At 45.0% G+C, this 16,696-nt stretch overlaps 1 protein-coding gene across 4 annotated transcripts in view; it reads right to left on the bottom strand.

The window, feature by feature from the left end:
* KDM5B (lysine demethylase 5B) overlaps positions 1-15,449 on the bottom strand; it is a 190,687-nt gene extending 175,238 nt beyond the window's left edge. For 2 of the 4 annotated variants that reach the window (XM_074936219.1, XM_074936218.1), the window contains exon 1: positions 15,186-15,444. In XM_074936219.1, coding sequence (XP_074792320.1) covers positions 15,186-15,323 — 138 coding nt within the window. In that variant the 5' untranslated portion in view covers positions 15,324-15,444. Of the gene's footprint in view, positions 1-14,478; positions 14,719-15,185 lie in introns of those variants that run through there. The other 2 variants (XM_074936220.1, XM_074936221.1) reach the window with 2 other exon arrangements.
* Between the last annotated feature and the right edge of the window lie 1,247 nt (positions 15,450-16,696).

The raw sequence follows: 16,696 nt of genomic DNA, 5'->3' as shown, positions 1-16,696 counted from the left end.
CAACGGCATCGCATCACCTATCAAGCTTCACCTCATTTTGAAGAGAATCGTCTTGCTCAAGAGGCTGAGAAACGGCAGAGGAAGGAAAGTGTACAACATCCTGGCCAGCAGTTGTGCTCTCTCCAAACAACCACCTGTCTTATATGTGGAAAAACCTATAGAGCACAGATTGGACTCCTGAGCCATCTTAAGTCTCTGAATGACCTTTCTCCCCCGAGTAGACACCACCACCGTATCGAGAAATAGCCGATGATGACCGATGTAGGACTCATCCACTGCACTGAGAGACAAGGTCCAGGATCACTGGTTAATGGGTCATTGAACTGAGATTAGGTCTGGGACAGCTGGGTGATGGGCCACTGATTGAGTAAGTTCACTAGCTCCGAGTACCGATAGCATCAGCTTGGACCAGACACTATCACGATACCCTACTCTGCACCCTGTTCCATCTGTTTGCCAGAAGTTGGGAATGAGCAACATGGAATGGATCACTTGATGATTATCTGTTCATTCCCTCTGGGGCACATGGCATTGGCCACTGTCGGAAGACAGGATACTGGGCTAGATGGACCTTTGATCTGACCCAGTATGGCCGTTCTTATGTCCATGGTACTGCATATACTAGTCATAATGTCAACTGAAACTGGTCTTTGACACCAGAAACCTCTATGCTACTTTTGCCGAGTACAGAGCCACTCTCCATGTGATTCACCTGGGTCAGCAGAGCTGGATCCTCAGCATCAGCCTTGATTTCCCCGCACCCCCAACAGATCCAGGGACTTGAGGCTGCATATGCCAGCAGTTTTGGGTGACAGTGCCAGATCCTCAGCATCTGACTGAGCCAGTCAGATGAGACTAGGGGGTGAAGGGGGGCCTCCTGGACACTGCTTAAACTGGTAGAGAACAACTGCACTGAGCAAATTTCTCGGATCCAGAAGCTGGACCCACACATTGCCAGATTTATTTGACTTGACTTCAGAAGCACTGCCATCCTGGGTGAGCACCTTTTCTTTTTAAAGAAAAAGCTAGTTTCTCAGTCAGTTTTTCTAACTTAAAAACAAAAATAGCCTTGAAAGGGCAGAAGAAAAGTTGAGAAACATAAGAAAAGCTGTGTGTGATATGAGCTTGATGTACCTTTGGCAGTTCAGAGTGACTACACTCTCCACTTTATACCCTCAGAATCCTCTGCAAGGGGCAGGGGATAAAGGGCCCAATGGATACCACTCAGCAGAAGATTCCAGAGGTCGTGACATAGGCACCTTAAGGAGGAACTGAAATATGCATCTTTTTAACTGTAAAATGTACTGGTGGAAACTGACTCTGCATGTGTGACGCTTGGGGGAAGTGTTTTCCCAAGTTCTGATGTATGTTGCCATTAATATTTGTAAAAGGCAGATAGAGACTCACAGGAGGACACAACAGTCCACCTCTTCCCCTCAACCACTTTTCTCTCCCCTGTATGTGCAGTACAGGTGGCTGCTACCCAACCCATTCTTAACACTCTCAGTTCAGTTTCTCTGCGATTCTCAAATCCCAGCATCCCATTCCTCCCCATCCACCCACAACTCTTACCCTCACGGGCTACTATTCCCTTTCAAAATGAAGTGTTTAGCTAAGTGTAGACAGTGGCTGACAGATTCATTGGTTTTAAACCAGAAGGGGACCATCTGATAACTAGAATTATCTAGTCTGCTCTCCTGTACAACACAGACCAGAGAATTTCACCTAGTAATTCCTGCATCAAACCTAATAATTTAGGCTTGAATTAGAGCATATACTTTAAGAAGCAATTCAATCTCAGCATAAAGATCTCAAAAGAATGCACCACATCTTTTGGTAGTTTGTTCCAATGGTTAATCACCCTCACTGCTAGAAATATACGCCTTATTCCTCATTTGTATTTGTCTGGCTTCAACTTCCAGCCATTGGTTCTTGTTACATCTTTTTCCACTAGGCTAAAGGGCCCTTTAGTATAAAACTATAACTGGGTTCCAAAAACAAACAATTAACTAAGTTCATGGAGGAGAGGTCCATGAATGGCTATTAGCCAAGACTGTCAGGAATGCAACCCCATGGTCTCTGTGTTCCTAAGCCTCTCCAGACAGATGCTGGGACTGGACAACAAAGAGATGGATCATTCGATAATTGCCATGTTCTGTTCATTCCTTTTGAAATATCTGGCATTGACCACTGTCAGAAGACAGGATGTTGGGCTAGATAGACCATTGGTCTGAGCCACTATGGCCATTCATGTATTTTGTCCCCAAGAAGCTGATTATGGATATATATATATATATATATATATATATATATATATATTCATAAAGTCCTCTCTAAGTTTTCTTTTTGATTAGCTAAACAGATTGAGTTCCTGAAGTCTCTCACTGTAAAATATGTTTTCCAAACTTAGAATCATTTTGGAGGCTCTTTGCTGTACCCTCTCCACTTTTGCAGTATTCTTTTTAAATGTGGACACCAGAACTGCACACTGTACTCCAGTATTGGTCTCACCCATGCTGTATACAGAGGTAAAGTCCCCCACTCCTCTGTCTATACCTTCCAAGTATGGCATTAGCTCCTTCAACCACAGCATCCCTCCGGCAACTCACATTTAATTGGTTTTCACCACAACCCCAAATTCTTTTTCAGTCACTGTTTCCAGGATAGTGTCTGTTGTGATTACTGTGCCTAGAAATTTACCCTATTTATGAGCTCAACTGTAAAAAGTATGTAAAAGTTCAAAGATGTAACAACATAACTTTTTGCCTGCTAACCACGGAAAATAGGCCAAGTTATTTCCAGTAAAGAATGTTATGAACAAGTGCAAGAAAACCAGACAGACTCTAAATTAGTCCAAACAAAAAAGGCCTACTGATATATTCAAGGATTATGTTGAGATTCGAATTAACAAGATGTGGGTCCAGAAATGAATAGACAATCTGGTGTGGCAGCTATTAGACCTAATATGTGGACAAACTAATGAGGGGATAAACTGTACCACTCACTTTTTCCACTTTTTGAATTCTTAAAAAGAGATTGAAAAATCTCACCTGCTCTCATCTCATCAACCCCAAGCCAGAGGGAGCAGAGCAGACCAAAGGATTTTTTTCCCTAGAGGAAGGCCATCAGGCCTTGCTCTTGTTTAAGGAATTTTATCTTTCACCTGTGAGTCCTGAAAATCATATCACGACACCCAGTCCTCAGCCCATCAGTAGGGATCCCTAACTGCCAGGACCACAGAGGCATGTAAAAAAGGGAAGGAGGAGGATCCTAGGAACTACAGGCCAGTCAGCCTCACCTCAGTCCCTGGAAAAATCATGGAGCAGATCCTCAAGGAATCAGTTCTGAAGCACTTAAGGAGAGGAAACAGTCAGCATGGAATCACCAAGGGCAAGTCATGCCTGACTAATCTAATTGCCTTCTATGACGAGATAACTGGCTCTGTGGATGAGGGAAAAGCAGTGGACGTGTTGTTCCTTGACTTTAGCAAAGCTTTTGACACTGTCTCCCACAGTATTCTTGCCAGTAAGTTAAAGAAGTATGGGCAGGATGAATGGACGATAAGGAGGATAGAAAGCTGGCTAGATTGTCGGTCTCAACGAGTAGTGATCAATGGCTCCATGTCTAGTTGGCAGTTGGTATCGAGTGGAGTGCCCCAAGGGTCGGCCCTCGGGCCAGTTTTGTTCAATATCTTCATTAATGATCTGGAGGATGGTGTGGATTGCACCCTCAGCAAGTTTGCAGATGACACTAAACTGGGAGGAGAGGTAGATATGCTGGAGGAGAGGGATAGGATACAAAGGGCACTAGACAAATTGCAGGACTGGGCCAAAAGAAATCTGATGAAGTTCAACAAGGACAAGTGCAGAGTCTTGCACTTAGGACGGAAGAATCCCATGCACCGCTACAGACTAGGGACCGAATGGCTCGGCAGCAGTTCAGCAGAAAAGGACCTAGGGGTTACAGTGGACAAGAAGCTGGGTATGAGTCAACAGTGTGCCCTTGTTGCCAAGGCGGCCAATGGCATTTTGGGATGTATAAGTAGGGGCATTTCCAGCAGATCGAGGGACGTGATCGTTCCCCTCTATTCAACACTGGTGAGGCCTCATCTGGAGTACTGTGTCCAGGTTTGGGCCCCACACTACAAGAAGGATGTGGAAAAATTGGAAAACATTCAGTGGAGGGCAACAAAAATGATTAGGGGACTGGAACACATGACTTATGAGGAGAGGCTGAGGGAACTGGGATTGTTTAGTCTGCGGAAGAGAAGCATGAGGGGGGATTTGATAGCTGCTTTCAACTACCTGAAAGGGGGTTCCAAAGAGGATGGATCTAGACTGTTCTCAGTGGTAGCAGATGACAGAACAAGGAGTAATGGTCTCATGTTGCAGTGTGGGAGGTTTAGGTTGGATATTAGGAAAAGCTTTTTCACTAGGAGGGTGGTGAAACACTGGAATGAGTTACCTAGGGAGGTGGTGGAATCTCCTTCCTTAGAGGTTTTTAAGGCCTGGCTTGACAAAGCCCTGGCTGTGATGATTTGATTGGGGATTGGTCCTGCTTTGAGCAGGGGGTTGGACTAGATGTCCTCCTGAGGTCCCTTCCAACCCCGATATTCTATGATTCTACGAACCTGTCCTACCTCCCTCCCTGCTTTTCTGCTACTTTCTGTCCCACTATTTCTTTCCTCCTATCCTCTCTCTCTAGGCTTTTCATGAAATCCTGAAATTAACAGCACTGCATCAGCACAGCAAGATGAGATATCCACAAACCTGCCCCCATCTAAGGAGAAAAGGACCCAACCAGATGATGTCCCTGACCAGAATGCAAACCAGGGTCCAAGCAACAGATGTTATGGTCAACCTGCCAGTCAAAAAGCATCCATTTGTAACTGAACCACCGTCCAGTGTTCCAATCTCTCATCCCCTTGTGTCTGTCTGGGGGGAAAAAAGTAGAAGTGAATAAATACCCTTCATACATCAGGACAGAGTAAAATTAAACCTTTCCTTTTCATCAAAGAAAGGTTATTGGTGAAAATAAGAGACTGATATTTTGCCTCCAAAAAGAGAGAGACTTAAATAAGTTTTGAATGTTTTTGCATAATTCCTCAGTTTCCGTTTCAATATCAATGCTTGTTTTGATTTTTTGTTCTTTCTTGTGTTTGGTCAATAAACTTTCAACTTTAAAATGCTTTTGGGCATTTGCCAACAAACCAAACAAACAACGACTTCTCTGGGAAAAAAAATGAACCTTTATATAATTGTTTTAATGTTGGACAGTGAAAGAGTTTAAACACTTAACTCATTTGGCCTTTAAGACCAAGTCCCTCATCCTGAAAGTGTGATCTACATTCTTTGTTCGTAGATGTATGGCCTTGCATGTAGCCAAACTGAAATGCTTATTGTTTCATCATGCCCAATTTATCAAGCAATCCAAATGGCTATGTAACAGTGATCTATCCCCACCATTATTTACCACTCCACTGCTCCCTGCAAATTTTAATCAGCAATTAAATTTTCTTCCAGATCTTTGATAAAAATATTAGATAGCAGTGCCCTGAGAACCAGTGACATTCCCATTAAAAAAAAAAAATTATTGATTCCTTATGAACAATTACATTAACTTCTTAGCTAGTTTCTAAGCCATTCAATGTGCTATATTGATTTTGCATAATACTGATTTTTAATTCAAATGACTTATATAAGTCAAAAAAGATGTTAACACAATTACCTTTATCAAACTTGTTTTTTGAAGCAATTACATTACCAAGCCCATCTGAAAGGGCCCATTTTTCATTTTATTATGTTGAATGACATCAGTTACCAGCTTATTTAGGTCCTTACTGAGAGTCTCTTGTCAGCCATTCCATTATTTTGTCCAAGAGTATGTCAAGCTAACTGGGCACATTGGTTTTCTTCCAGTACTCTCAAGCTTTCCCTGAATTCCAAGATTTATTGAAAATCTAACACCAACAATCCAGACAGCTCCACAGACAACTGGGGTTGGAGTTATCTGGACCTGCTTTAAAATGTTTATCAGAGTGGACTTATGGCTGTTTAGGTGCCAACTGTGCATTTCCATACCTTAACATTTTAGCATTTAATAGGTTTCAGAGTAACAGCCGTGTTAGTCTGTATTCGCAAAAAGAAAAGGAGTACTTGTGGCACCTTAGAGACTAACCAATTTATTTGAGCATAAGCTTTCGTGAGCTACGAAAGCTTATGCTCAAATAAATTGGTTAGTCTCTAAGGTGCCACAAGTACTCCTTTTCTTTTAGCATTTAATAGTACTTCAACTTGAGTTTCCTCATTTTTACTGCTTGATTTTGGGATAATGACAACATCCCTGTAGTACGCTATCCCTTCAATTTCTAGTCCAAAGAGAAAATGTGATGTCTAAGAGGAGGAAAAGCAGAGAAAGGATATTCATGGGAGGTGCACTGGTACACAAACAAGGTTTCAGACTTGGCTGAAGGAGTATAAAATAAGAGTACTTATCACCAAAAGGTAGGACAATAATCTTAAATTAATGAAAAGGAAGGAATGATTCCAGTAGAAGGACAAGGAAATTATTCAAAATATATAAGGAATGAGAGGGAGATGCAAAAGGAAGACTGACAATTGCAGTTGGAATTGTTTAACAAATAAAGGCCCAACAAAAATTGACTGCTGAAAACTAGCCTCTGAACCACCTGCCCAAAACCATGGCATCAATCAGGACAACAGTAATTGGACTGCACTCTAATCCTCAGCTCCCCCACAAACCTTTTTCGAGGTTTTCCATTCCACAAGAAGGAAGTGGAAACCTGAAGGAGTACTCTAACAAAATGCACTCGTAAGAGAATATATTGTCCCTAAATCCATACATTCCAAGTTCAGACGGAATCATTGTGATCATCTCATCTGAACTCCTATATAACAGGCCACAGAACCTCCCAAAAATAATTTCTAAAGAAGATCTTTTAGAAAAACATCCAATTTTGATTTAAAAATTGCGACTGATGGAGAATCCATCACAACCCTTGGCAAATTGTTCCAATGGTTAATTACTCTCACCATTAAAATTTTAAACTATAATTCCAGTCTGAATTTGTCCAACTTCGATTTCCAGCCACTGGACAGTGTTATAGCTTTCTCGGTTAAACTGAAAAGTTCATTATCAAGATGTGTTCCCAATACAGATACTTATAGTGGTTTTCAACCTGTGGTCCACGGACCCCTGCAGGTCTGCAGACTACGTTTAAGATTTCCAAAGGATCCATACCTCCACTTGAAATATTTTAGGGGTTCACAAATGAAAAGAGACTAATTTCCACTGTTACAGACTAATCAAGTCACCTCTTGACCTTCTCTTTGTTCAATTAAATAGATTGAGCTCCTTGAGTCTAGCACTACAAGGGATGTTTTCTAAGCCTTTAATCATTCTTGTGGCTCTTCTTTGAACCATCTCCAATTTATCAACATCCTTCTTCAATTGTGATCACCAGAAAAGGACACAGTATTCCAGCAGCAGTGCCAAATAGAGGTAAAATAACCTCTTTATTCCTATTCCAGATTTCCCTATTTATGCAGCCTGGGACTGCATTGGCTTTTTTGGCCACACAGTGTCACACACATATTCAGTTGATTATCCACCACAACCCCCACATCTTTTTCGGAGTCAGTTCTTCTCAGGACAGACTTCCCCCATCCTGTAAATATGGCCTACATTCTTTGTTCCCAGATGGATTCATTTACATTTAAACACATTAAAACACATATTGTTTGCTTGTGCCCAGTATACCAAGCGATATAGGTCACTCTGAATCAGTGACCTGTCCTCTTCATTATTTACCATTCCCCCAATGTTTGTGTCCTCTGTAATTTTATCAGTGATGATTTTATGTTTTCTTCCAGGTCACTGATAAAAATGTTAAATAGCACAGAGCCAAGAAACGATCCTTGAAGGACCCCACCAGAAACACACACACTTGATGATTTCCCATTTATTGTTACATACTGAGACCAAACAGTTAGCCAGTTTTTATTCCATTTTGTGTGTGCCAGGTTAATTTTATATTGTTCTAAGTTATTTGTTTTTTAAATCAAAACGTCATGTGGTACCAGGTCAAATGCCTTACAGAAGTTTATAAGTATGTTTACGTCAACACTATTAGCTTTATCAACCAAATTTGTAATCTCATCACAAAAAGATGTCAAGTTAGTTTGACAGGATACATTTTCCATAAACCAATTCTGATTGCAATTAATTACATTACCCTCCTTTAATTCTTTATAATCGAGTCCCGTAACAACTGGTCCATTATCTTGCCCAGGACAGATGTCAAACAGACAGGCCTATAAATAACTGGGTAATACCATTTACCCTTTCTAAATATTGGCCAACATTAGCTTTTTTCCAGTCTACTGGAACTTCCCTAGTGCTCCCAGACTTATTAAAAATCAATATTAATGGTCCAGCGAGCTCCTCAGCCAGTTCTTTTAAAATTATTGGATACATGTTATCTGGGCTTGCTGATTTTAAAATGTCTAACTTTAGTAGCTGCTCTTTAAGATCTTCCAGACATACTCCCTTCCTCTTGTACATGTTACTTTTTTAATGTCAGAGCTGAACTGTAAGATAGTTAGTGTATAATGTTACCTCTTGGTCTTCCCTTTGCACCTCAAATTTTTGCATCATTTCCTTGTTCTTCTACTAGAATCAGTCCTTCCTTTTCATTAATTTAAGATTCTTATCCTGCCATGACCCTTATTTTATACTCCTCCAACCAAGATTGAATCCTTGTTTGTGTACCAGTGCACCTCCATGAATAACCTCTCTCTACTTTTCCTCTTCTTAGACCTCATATTTTGTAAAGCATTGCATCACTATAGATAGTCAATCTGTACCGCAATGATACTGTTCTTAAACATCAATACACCATAAAGTGCCCTTACCAACAAATCCATGGTGTTATCCAGATTATAACCCAACCACATGAATGCCAAATTTTACAATAACCTACTCCTTAAATGTATTCATCATGTAAATAAAAAGCATAATAAATAAAGCATACTCTAAACCAGAGGTGGGCAGACTATGGCCCGCGGGACTGTCTTGCCAGGCCCGTGAGCTCCTGGCCGTGGAGGCTAACCGGCGGCCCCTCCCCCAGTGTCCCCGCTCCTCCACAGTCATGCCGCCACGCGTGCAGCATGGCTTGCGCCCGCCCACCTCCCAAGCTTTCCAATAAGCCTGTTCTGCCACTCTGAGCGGCATGGTAAGGGGGTGGGAGGTAGTTGAATAAGGGGCAGGAGGTCACAGGGGGCAGTCAGGAGGCAGGGAGCGGGGGGGTCGGATGGGGCAGTCAGGGGACAAGGAGGGGGGGGGCTGGATAGAGGGTGGGCTCCTGGGGGGGCGGTTAGGGGCGGGGGGGTCCCTGGAGGAGGTGGTCAGGGGACAAGGAGCAGGGGGGGTGGGATGGGTCAGGAGTTCTGAGGGGGGCAGTCAGGGGACGGGAGCCAGGCTGTTTGGGGGGCACAGCCTTCCCTACCCAGCCCTTCGTGCCGTTTCGCAACCCCGATGTGGCCCTCAGGCCAAAAAGTTTGCCCAGCCCTACTTTAAACGCATAAAAAAAACCACCACTTCACAGCATATAAACATAATACTAGTTCATATTAAATCCACTGTTCTGTACCCAATTTTCCCACTCTTAGTTTGAGAATATATCGACAACACGTTTCTACTTTATGCAGTGCACCAATCACAAGCTGTGCTGCCTGTGCATAGTTTGATACCAGTACAGCTTCCTCAGCACACCACTATTCACAGAAAACTTCACCTTTGCTTTTCCATGTTACATAAAAAGCAGCAGGAAAACATAACTGCTAAAATTAGTCAATGTAGGTCAAAAATGGCAAATGTAGGTATTGCAGGGGCACCCTGAATTACAAATGAAACAAAACACAAATCACTTAACAGGCTTGCCTGCGAGAACAGGGGCCTGAATTTCATGACCCAGAAGGTTTATTCCAGTTTTAAATTTAATGTCAATGCTGGTGAAAATGGGCGGGGGACGAGGAGGAGAGAAGGGAATTCCCTTTGACCACTTTAGAAAACCCAGAGTTTTGGGGAATTCTGGCATTGCCATAAGGTAGTACCCCTTCCTGTTGGTGGACTCAACTTCTTGGGGAGGCAGTATAAAATATACTCTTGAGATAAAATGGTTCTCAATCAACCTCCCCGCACAGCTGGAGCCCAGAGAACTCGTCCCTCCGCCACAGCCAGAGCCATGAGTCCCATCTCCTCCTCCCCTCAAGGAGTCCCAAGGAGCCCCGGGCCAGCCACAGCCGTGCCTCGCCTCCCCAGACTCCAAGCCGCTGTGGGGAAAAGCCTCACACTTCGTCCGAATAAGTGTTTCATATACCCCATGCAGGTTCCAGGGCAGCTGAGTAGGTGGTATTTGCTATTCAGCTTCCTGGGTTCATCAGTATTCTCTCTGGTGTCCAGGGAGATTATTATGAACCCAGAAAGCTGAATAGCACATACCGCTGCCTCAGCCGCCCCGGAACCTGCATGGGGCATAATAAAACAACCCCCCCCCCCCCCCCCCAGAGGCCGCAACCAGGGGTCTGGCAGCAGTGGCAGTGCCTCCCCTGGCCTATTATACCTGCTGCCCATGCTCTCAGCTGCTTAATCCCTCTATGATTTCTGACACACTGGCCATCTTGATCACATCCCCTGCAAAGCTTTCACCACAACAGTACCTGCCAGGGATTTATCAACACCAAACTGGTGCACCAGAAGACCAGTAACTATCACAAATGGAGAGCTTCCACTGCCATTACCATTCTTTTCCATAGCATGGGGAGCTCTCATCCTTGTGATCTGGCACTGAAACGTGAGGGTTAATCTACCAAAGTGGTAAAGAAACGTCTCCTTTCTGATCCTGAAGTTATGCCGCCAATTCTGGTCATTCCAGATCACGACTACAACTAGGTTCCACCAGTCTTTGGCTGTGACTCTTACCCAAAAGCCTTCTTCCATCCACTGATGATTATCCACAAGTGCAACACAAGTGATAGTGAATGCAAGACTAGTGATTGCATTATGAATTCCATGCTCATCTGGACACTGGCAGGCAGTAATGTCTGTTTGCCTCAGAGTGAGTTGGGAGGCAGATCCTGTAAAGAATGTAGGTAAGGCTCAGAGAGGCTCATCCACCTGGATATTTTTAGATTTCAACCTTCGCTGCACTGTGTACATTCTTGGGATTTATTTCACCTCAAATAAAGGTCTCCATGTTACACCATAAGAACCAACAAAGGCTAACAAATATCCTGGTTTTAAGGAAAAAAATTCTTCCTCATCCTATTACTTCTGAGATCAGCAGGATCATACAGACACTACTGTAGACCAGGAACAGAAAGCTTTTCAAATGCTTCAGCACTTTCTCAGGAAGAACTGGGAATAAGCATTCATCCAGACTCCATTTTGAGAAAAAGGACTAGAAATAGCATTGAACAGAGACTTTATAGGAATTTAAGCAAGCCTTAAAATAATGTGGACACACTGTACTACTGGTACTCTGACTGGTTCAAGTATCTAGGATAAACAACAGCTATGGGGGCCAGATTTTCATGAGGGCACAGCTTCCATTTAGGCATAAAGTGTTCCACACCAGGACCTCCCACTGTTCATAGAATATCAGGGTTGGAAGGGACCTCAGGAGGTCATCTAGTCCAACCCCCTGCTCAAAGCAGGATCAATCCCCAATTTTTGCCCCAGATCCCTAAATGGCCCCCTCAAGGATTGAACTCACAACCCTGGGTTTAGCAGGCCAAAGCTCAAACCACTGAGCTATCCCTCCCCCCCGTTCTCAACCTGGCTCTAAATATGTACATTAAGAACATAAGAATATACATACCAATGGTCCATCTAGCCCAGTGTCCTGTCTTCCGACAGTGACCAGTACCAAATGCTTCAAAGGGAATGAACAGAACAGGACAATCATCAAGTGATCAGTCCCAGGATCTGGCAGTCAGAGGATTAGGGGAAGCACAGGGTTGCATCCCTGACCATCTTGGCTAATAGCCATGAACTTGTCCAATTCTTTTTTGAACCAAGTTATACTTTTGGTCTGCACAACATCCCCTGACAATGAGTTCCACAGGTTGACCATGTGTTGTGTGAAGAAGTACTTCTTTTTGTTTGGTTTAAACCTGCAGCCTATTAATTTCATCAGGCGACCCCTAATTCTTGTGTTATGTGAAGGGGTAAACAACACTTCATTATTCACTTTTTCCACACCATTCATGATTTTATAGGCCTCTATCATATTCCTCCCCCTCAGTGGTCTCTTTTCCAAGCTGAATATTCCAGGTCTTTTTAAATCTCTCTTCATATGGAAGCTGTTCCATATCTCTAATCATTTTGTTGCCCTGCTCTGTACTTTTCCCATTTCTAATATATCTTTTTTGAGATGGGTATAGGGCAACCACAACTGCACACAGTATTCAAGATATGGGCGTTCCATGGATTTATATAGAGTCATTATGATATTTACTGTCTTATCTATCCTTTTCCGAGTGGTTCCTAACGTTCGCTTTTTGGAACGCCACTGCAGATTGAGCAGATGTTTTCAGAGAACTATCCACAATTAGTCCAAAATCTCTTTCTTGAGTAGTAACAGCTAATTTACACCCCATCATTTTGTATGTATAGTTGGGATAATATTTTCCAATATGCACTACATTGCACTTACCAACACTGACTGTCACCTGCCATTTTGTTGCCCGGTTTCGGAGATCCCTTTGTAACACTTCACAGTCTGCTTACAACTTAACTATCTTGAGTAATTTTGTATCATCTGCAAATTTTGCTACCTCACTGTTCACCCTTTTTTCCAGATCATTTATGAATATGTTGAACACTAGCCACAGTACAGATTCCTGGGAGATAATTGATCATTTACTCCTACCCTTTGTTTCTTGTCTTTTAACTGGTCATTGATCCATGAGAGGACCTTCCCTCTTATCCAACAGCTGCTTAGTTTGCCTGAGAGCCTTTGGTGAGGGACCTTGTCAAAGGCTTTCTGAAAATCCCAGTACTCTATGGCTGCACTGGATCACCCTTGTCCACATGTTTGCTGATCCCCCCAAAGAATTCCCATCAAAAAGCCAGTGAAATATATGGTCATTCATATAACCAGTATCAGTTGGATTTTGCCGTTTTGGTGAGGTTTTTTGGGGGGTGGGGGGGGTAGGGGGGACGGGTTAGATAATTGAAAACATATCTTTCTTTGGCAAGGGGACAAAGGTGCATTAAATTATTTTAGCCTGTAGAGGTCCCATCCATTTCTGACTTCCCCATTAAGGAGAACAGCTCTTAAGAAACCATATAGAACAAAATTAATAGTAAACTAGCAAGCAAACAGCATATACATTAGTTTTGAAAAGTGGTTCTTTGAAAAGGGTACATAAAACGTCAGTTTTGATCAGTTGCTGAAAACCATAGTTGATCATATCCCATCCAGAGAGAATTATTCTACACAAATTGGGGGGGGGGATAATGAAAACGGTTTTATAACCTCAATTATGAAGTCAGCACTTAGCTTCACAGTACACAGGTAATACACATTTTTGCCCTTTTTCACTAATTACTGAGTTAAGAAGTGTGTGTGTGTATGCATGCATGCAATTGCATGTTGTGGGTCCTCTTCCAAAAGACAGTATTATCTGTAGATCTTACTGTATGATGCAGCTTATTTTACTCAATCTGATTATGAACATTTATAGTCTCAGTGTGTAAAATACAGCAAGTTACTTCATTTTATTTCAGTTCAATATGTTTAAGAATGCCAAGTGTATGATCAAAAAGTTCATATATAAAACTCTTGATACTCAGAGTGCACAGAAATTACTTCTGAAATGAAGCCCACAAAAATGTGTCTTTATCCTCACCTCTTATTGGAGGAGACTTAACTCTTTTGATCACTTAAATAAAGAGAGTAGCAGCTACTCTTCTTGTCACATTAGCTATTTCAAGATACCTATACCACCCTATCCTTTAGGATAAGAACACTTTCCTCAAAATAAAGACAATGTACACCCACTTTTACCAAGCTAAATCTTTATTCAACAAGATCCCTCTAACCAAAGTAATTCTAGTTCACTGTTTTACATAAAAACAAAGATTAGAACTACACTTCAAGCTTTTTTATACTAACTCCAGCCAATAAAATTTGAGAAGTGTTAACTATTCAATTAAAGAAAGGAAATCACAGGCTCATTTTGCGGCATGTTATAGTGTCAGTTTACACGTATAGAGTGATCAAGACTTACTACTTTTCCCCACTATGTATTGGATTCTAAAATGGTGGTCATGTCTGCAAATGATTCAAAAAGAAAAAAAGATACCATGCAAAAGTCTATGCTGACAAGTTAGTTACATGCTGTTCAAGTTAAGACAATGGGTAACTCTATTAAAAAATAAACTAAACCAAACCTCTAGTAGGGCCGCAGAAATGTCACTCTGGACTCAGAGAAAGGCAGAGAGAGGAAGCCAGAGCCCGAGCACTCGACAATGCCAACATGGAGGGCAACACCCAGCCAGCTGCCCGGCTTGGGTCTCCACAGAGCGGCGGCTCCAGGTCCACGCACGGCAGCGGTTCAATCGCCAGGGATCTGGCCGCGGTGGCAGCCCGCACATTAAGGCTCGACGCAGCGGCTCGACTCGCCCCGGTCCGAGCCCGGCTGCTCGCTGGGGGGGGAGCGGAGCCCGCCGGCGCTGGGACGAGCTCCGCTCTCCCGGCAGGTATGGAAACAAAGGCCTTCGCGTCGCTTTCACCGTCCCGGGCGGGGGGCACCGGGGCTGTCCGGGCCGCAGGACAGCTCGCCCGGCGGGGCTCGCCTCACGGCCGCGCTCCGGGCACAGCCCCGCGGGCTGCCCGCGCGCCCTGCTGCCACGGGAGGCCACGTCTCCGCCGCGCGTGGGCAGCGCCGGCCGCTCGGCGGGCGGGCGGGGCCCCGCACCCCAGGGTCCGGCCGAGCCTCTCCGCCGGCCGGAGCCCTGCGCTGGGGTCAGCGGGCCGGGCTCCGTGCCCGACGGGGGCTCCCGGCTCGGCGCCGCTCCCCCGGGCCCCTGCGGGCCGCGCACAAAGGGCCGCTCCGCTCGCGGCGCCATGCGGGCGGCGCCGGGCCCTGGGCACTCACCGGCGGCGGCCGCACCTTGCAGATGCCGGTCTGCTCGGCGATGGGTCGGATCTTGTGGATGAAGGCGAAGGGGTCCGCGAACTCCTCCCAGCTGGGCTCGAACACGGGGCACTCGGGCGGCGGCAGGAACTCGGCCATGGCCGGGCTCGGGCGCCGGCAGCTCCTCAGCCAGCCGCCTCCGAACAATCCACCAACAGACGCTGGTCGTCGAGCGCCGCCAGAGCGGGCCGTGCACCTCCGCCGAGCCGGGAGAGAAAAGAGTCCGGCCGGCCGGGCGGCGTGGCGAGGCCCCCGCCCCTCCGCCTGGGGGAGCGAGCGTGGCCCAGGGGCTCCCACGCCCCGTGGGGGGGCCCACTGTGCCAGGGGCTTCCACCCGCAGGCCAAGGGGTGCCTGGTGCTCACGGCCCCCCATCAAGGCCCTTCTCTTACAGGGAGAGGGGGACTCGGGCGCACAGGTGGTCTGTTGTAGGGGGGCTCTGCGGCCCACAGAGTACAGGTTACTTGGGTTATAAAAATCAGAGCCCCCCCATTCCCAGTGTTTGATGCGGTATTAAATAATTCCCTACAAGAGGCCCTGGTCGCTATAGCTTGCGGCCGCAGATCATGGTCACACTGACCCCTTTGTTGTCCAGCCCTGGGGTTCAGTCCAGAACACGGAGTGCAGGCCTCATGTCTCCGGGCGACTCCCAGCCCTCTGCAGGGTTTCCTTTCTTTCGCTGCCACCTGGAGCTCCGTTTTTCCCAGATAGCTGATTTTTTCCCTCATAGTTGATAGATAACGTGGGTGAGGAAATACCTTTTATTGGAGGTGAGAGAGACAAACTGTCAATATGACAGGCATAGACCCACCCAAACCCAGGAAAGATTAGGAGCCTGCTTCTGATAGTCTAAGGGTTGCATACAGAAGAAAGGGCTAGTCTACTCTGGAAGCCCTATATCGGCACAGCTGCAGTGTTTCTGGTGAAGATGCTCTATGATAACGTGACAAGCAGCAGTAGCTGTTTCGACATAGCACTGTCCATACCAGTGCTTAAGTCAGTGTAACTTACATCACTCAGTGGTGGCTTATTCACTAGGGTTACCCTATTTGAACATTCAAAAAAAGGACACTCCATGGGGGAGGCATATTTGCTCATGCACCCCTTCCCCGCCCCATTCCAATCCCTTCCCCGAAGGCTCTGCCTCCTCCCTGCCCCATTGGACCCCTTCCCCAAATCCCTGCCCCGGCCCCGCCTCCTCCCCTGAGCGCACAGCATTCCCCCTCCCTCCCAGCTGCGCAAAACACCTGTTTCTCAGCACAAGCGCTGGGAACTACGGGGAAAAAGCGGGCACTCTCTGGAGTGATCACCATTCACTTTCTTTCTCAAATGATCAACATTCACTCTCTTTCTTGAATGATCAACTCTTCTTTGGGGAAAAATAATCATGGCAAAATCCCAGACATTTTTAGATATTTAAAAATTCCTCCCAGAGGGCAATTTAAGAACCAAAAAGTCGGACATGTCTGGGAAA

The sequence above is a fragment of the Natator depressus genome, chromosome 21 (assembly GCF_965152275.1).
Source record: "Natator depressus isolate rNatDep1 chromosome 21, rNatDep2.hap1, whole genome shotgun sequence".
NCBI classification, from domain to species: Eukaryota; Metazoa; Chordata; order Testudines; family Cheloniidae; genus Natator; species Natator depressus.
Note: the sequence above shows the minus strand (reverse complement) of the source record. Positions and strands in the feature narration are given on the sequence as shown.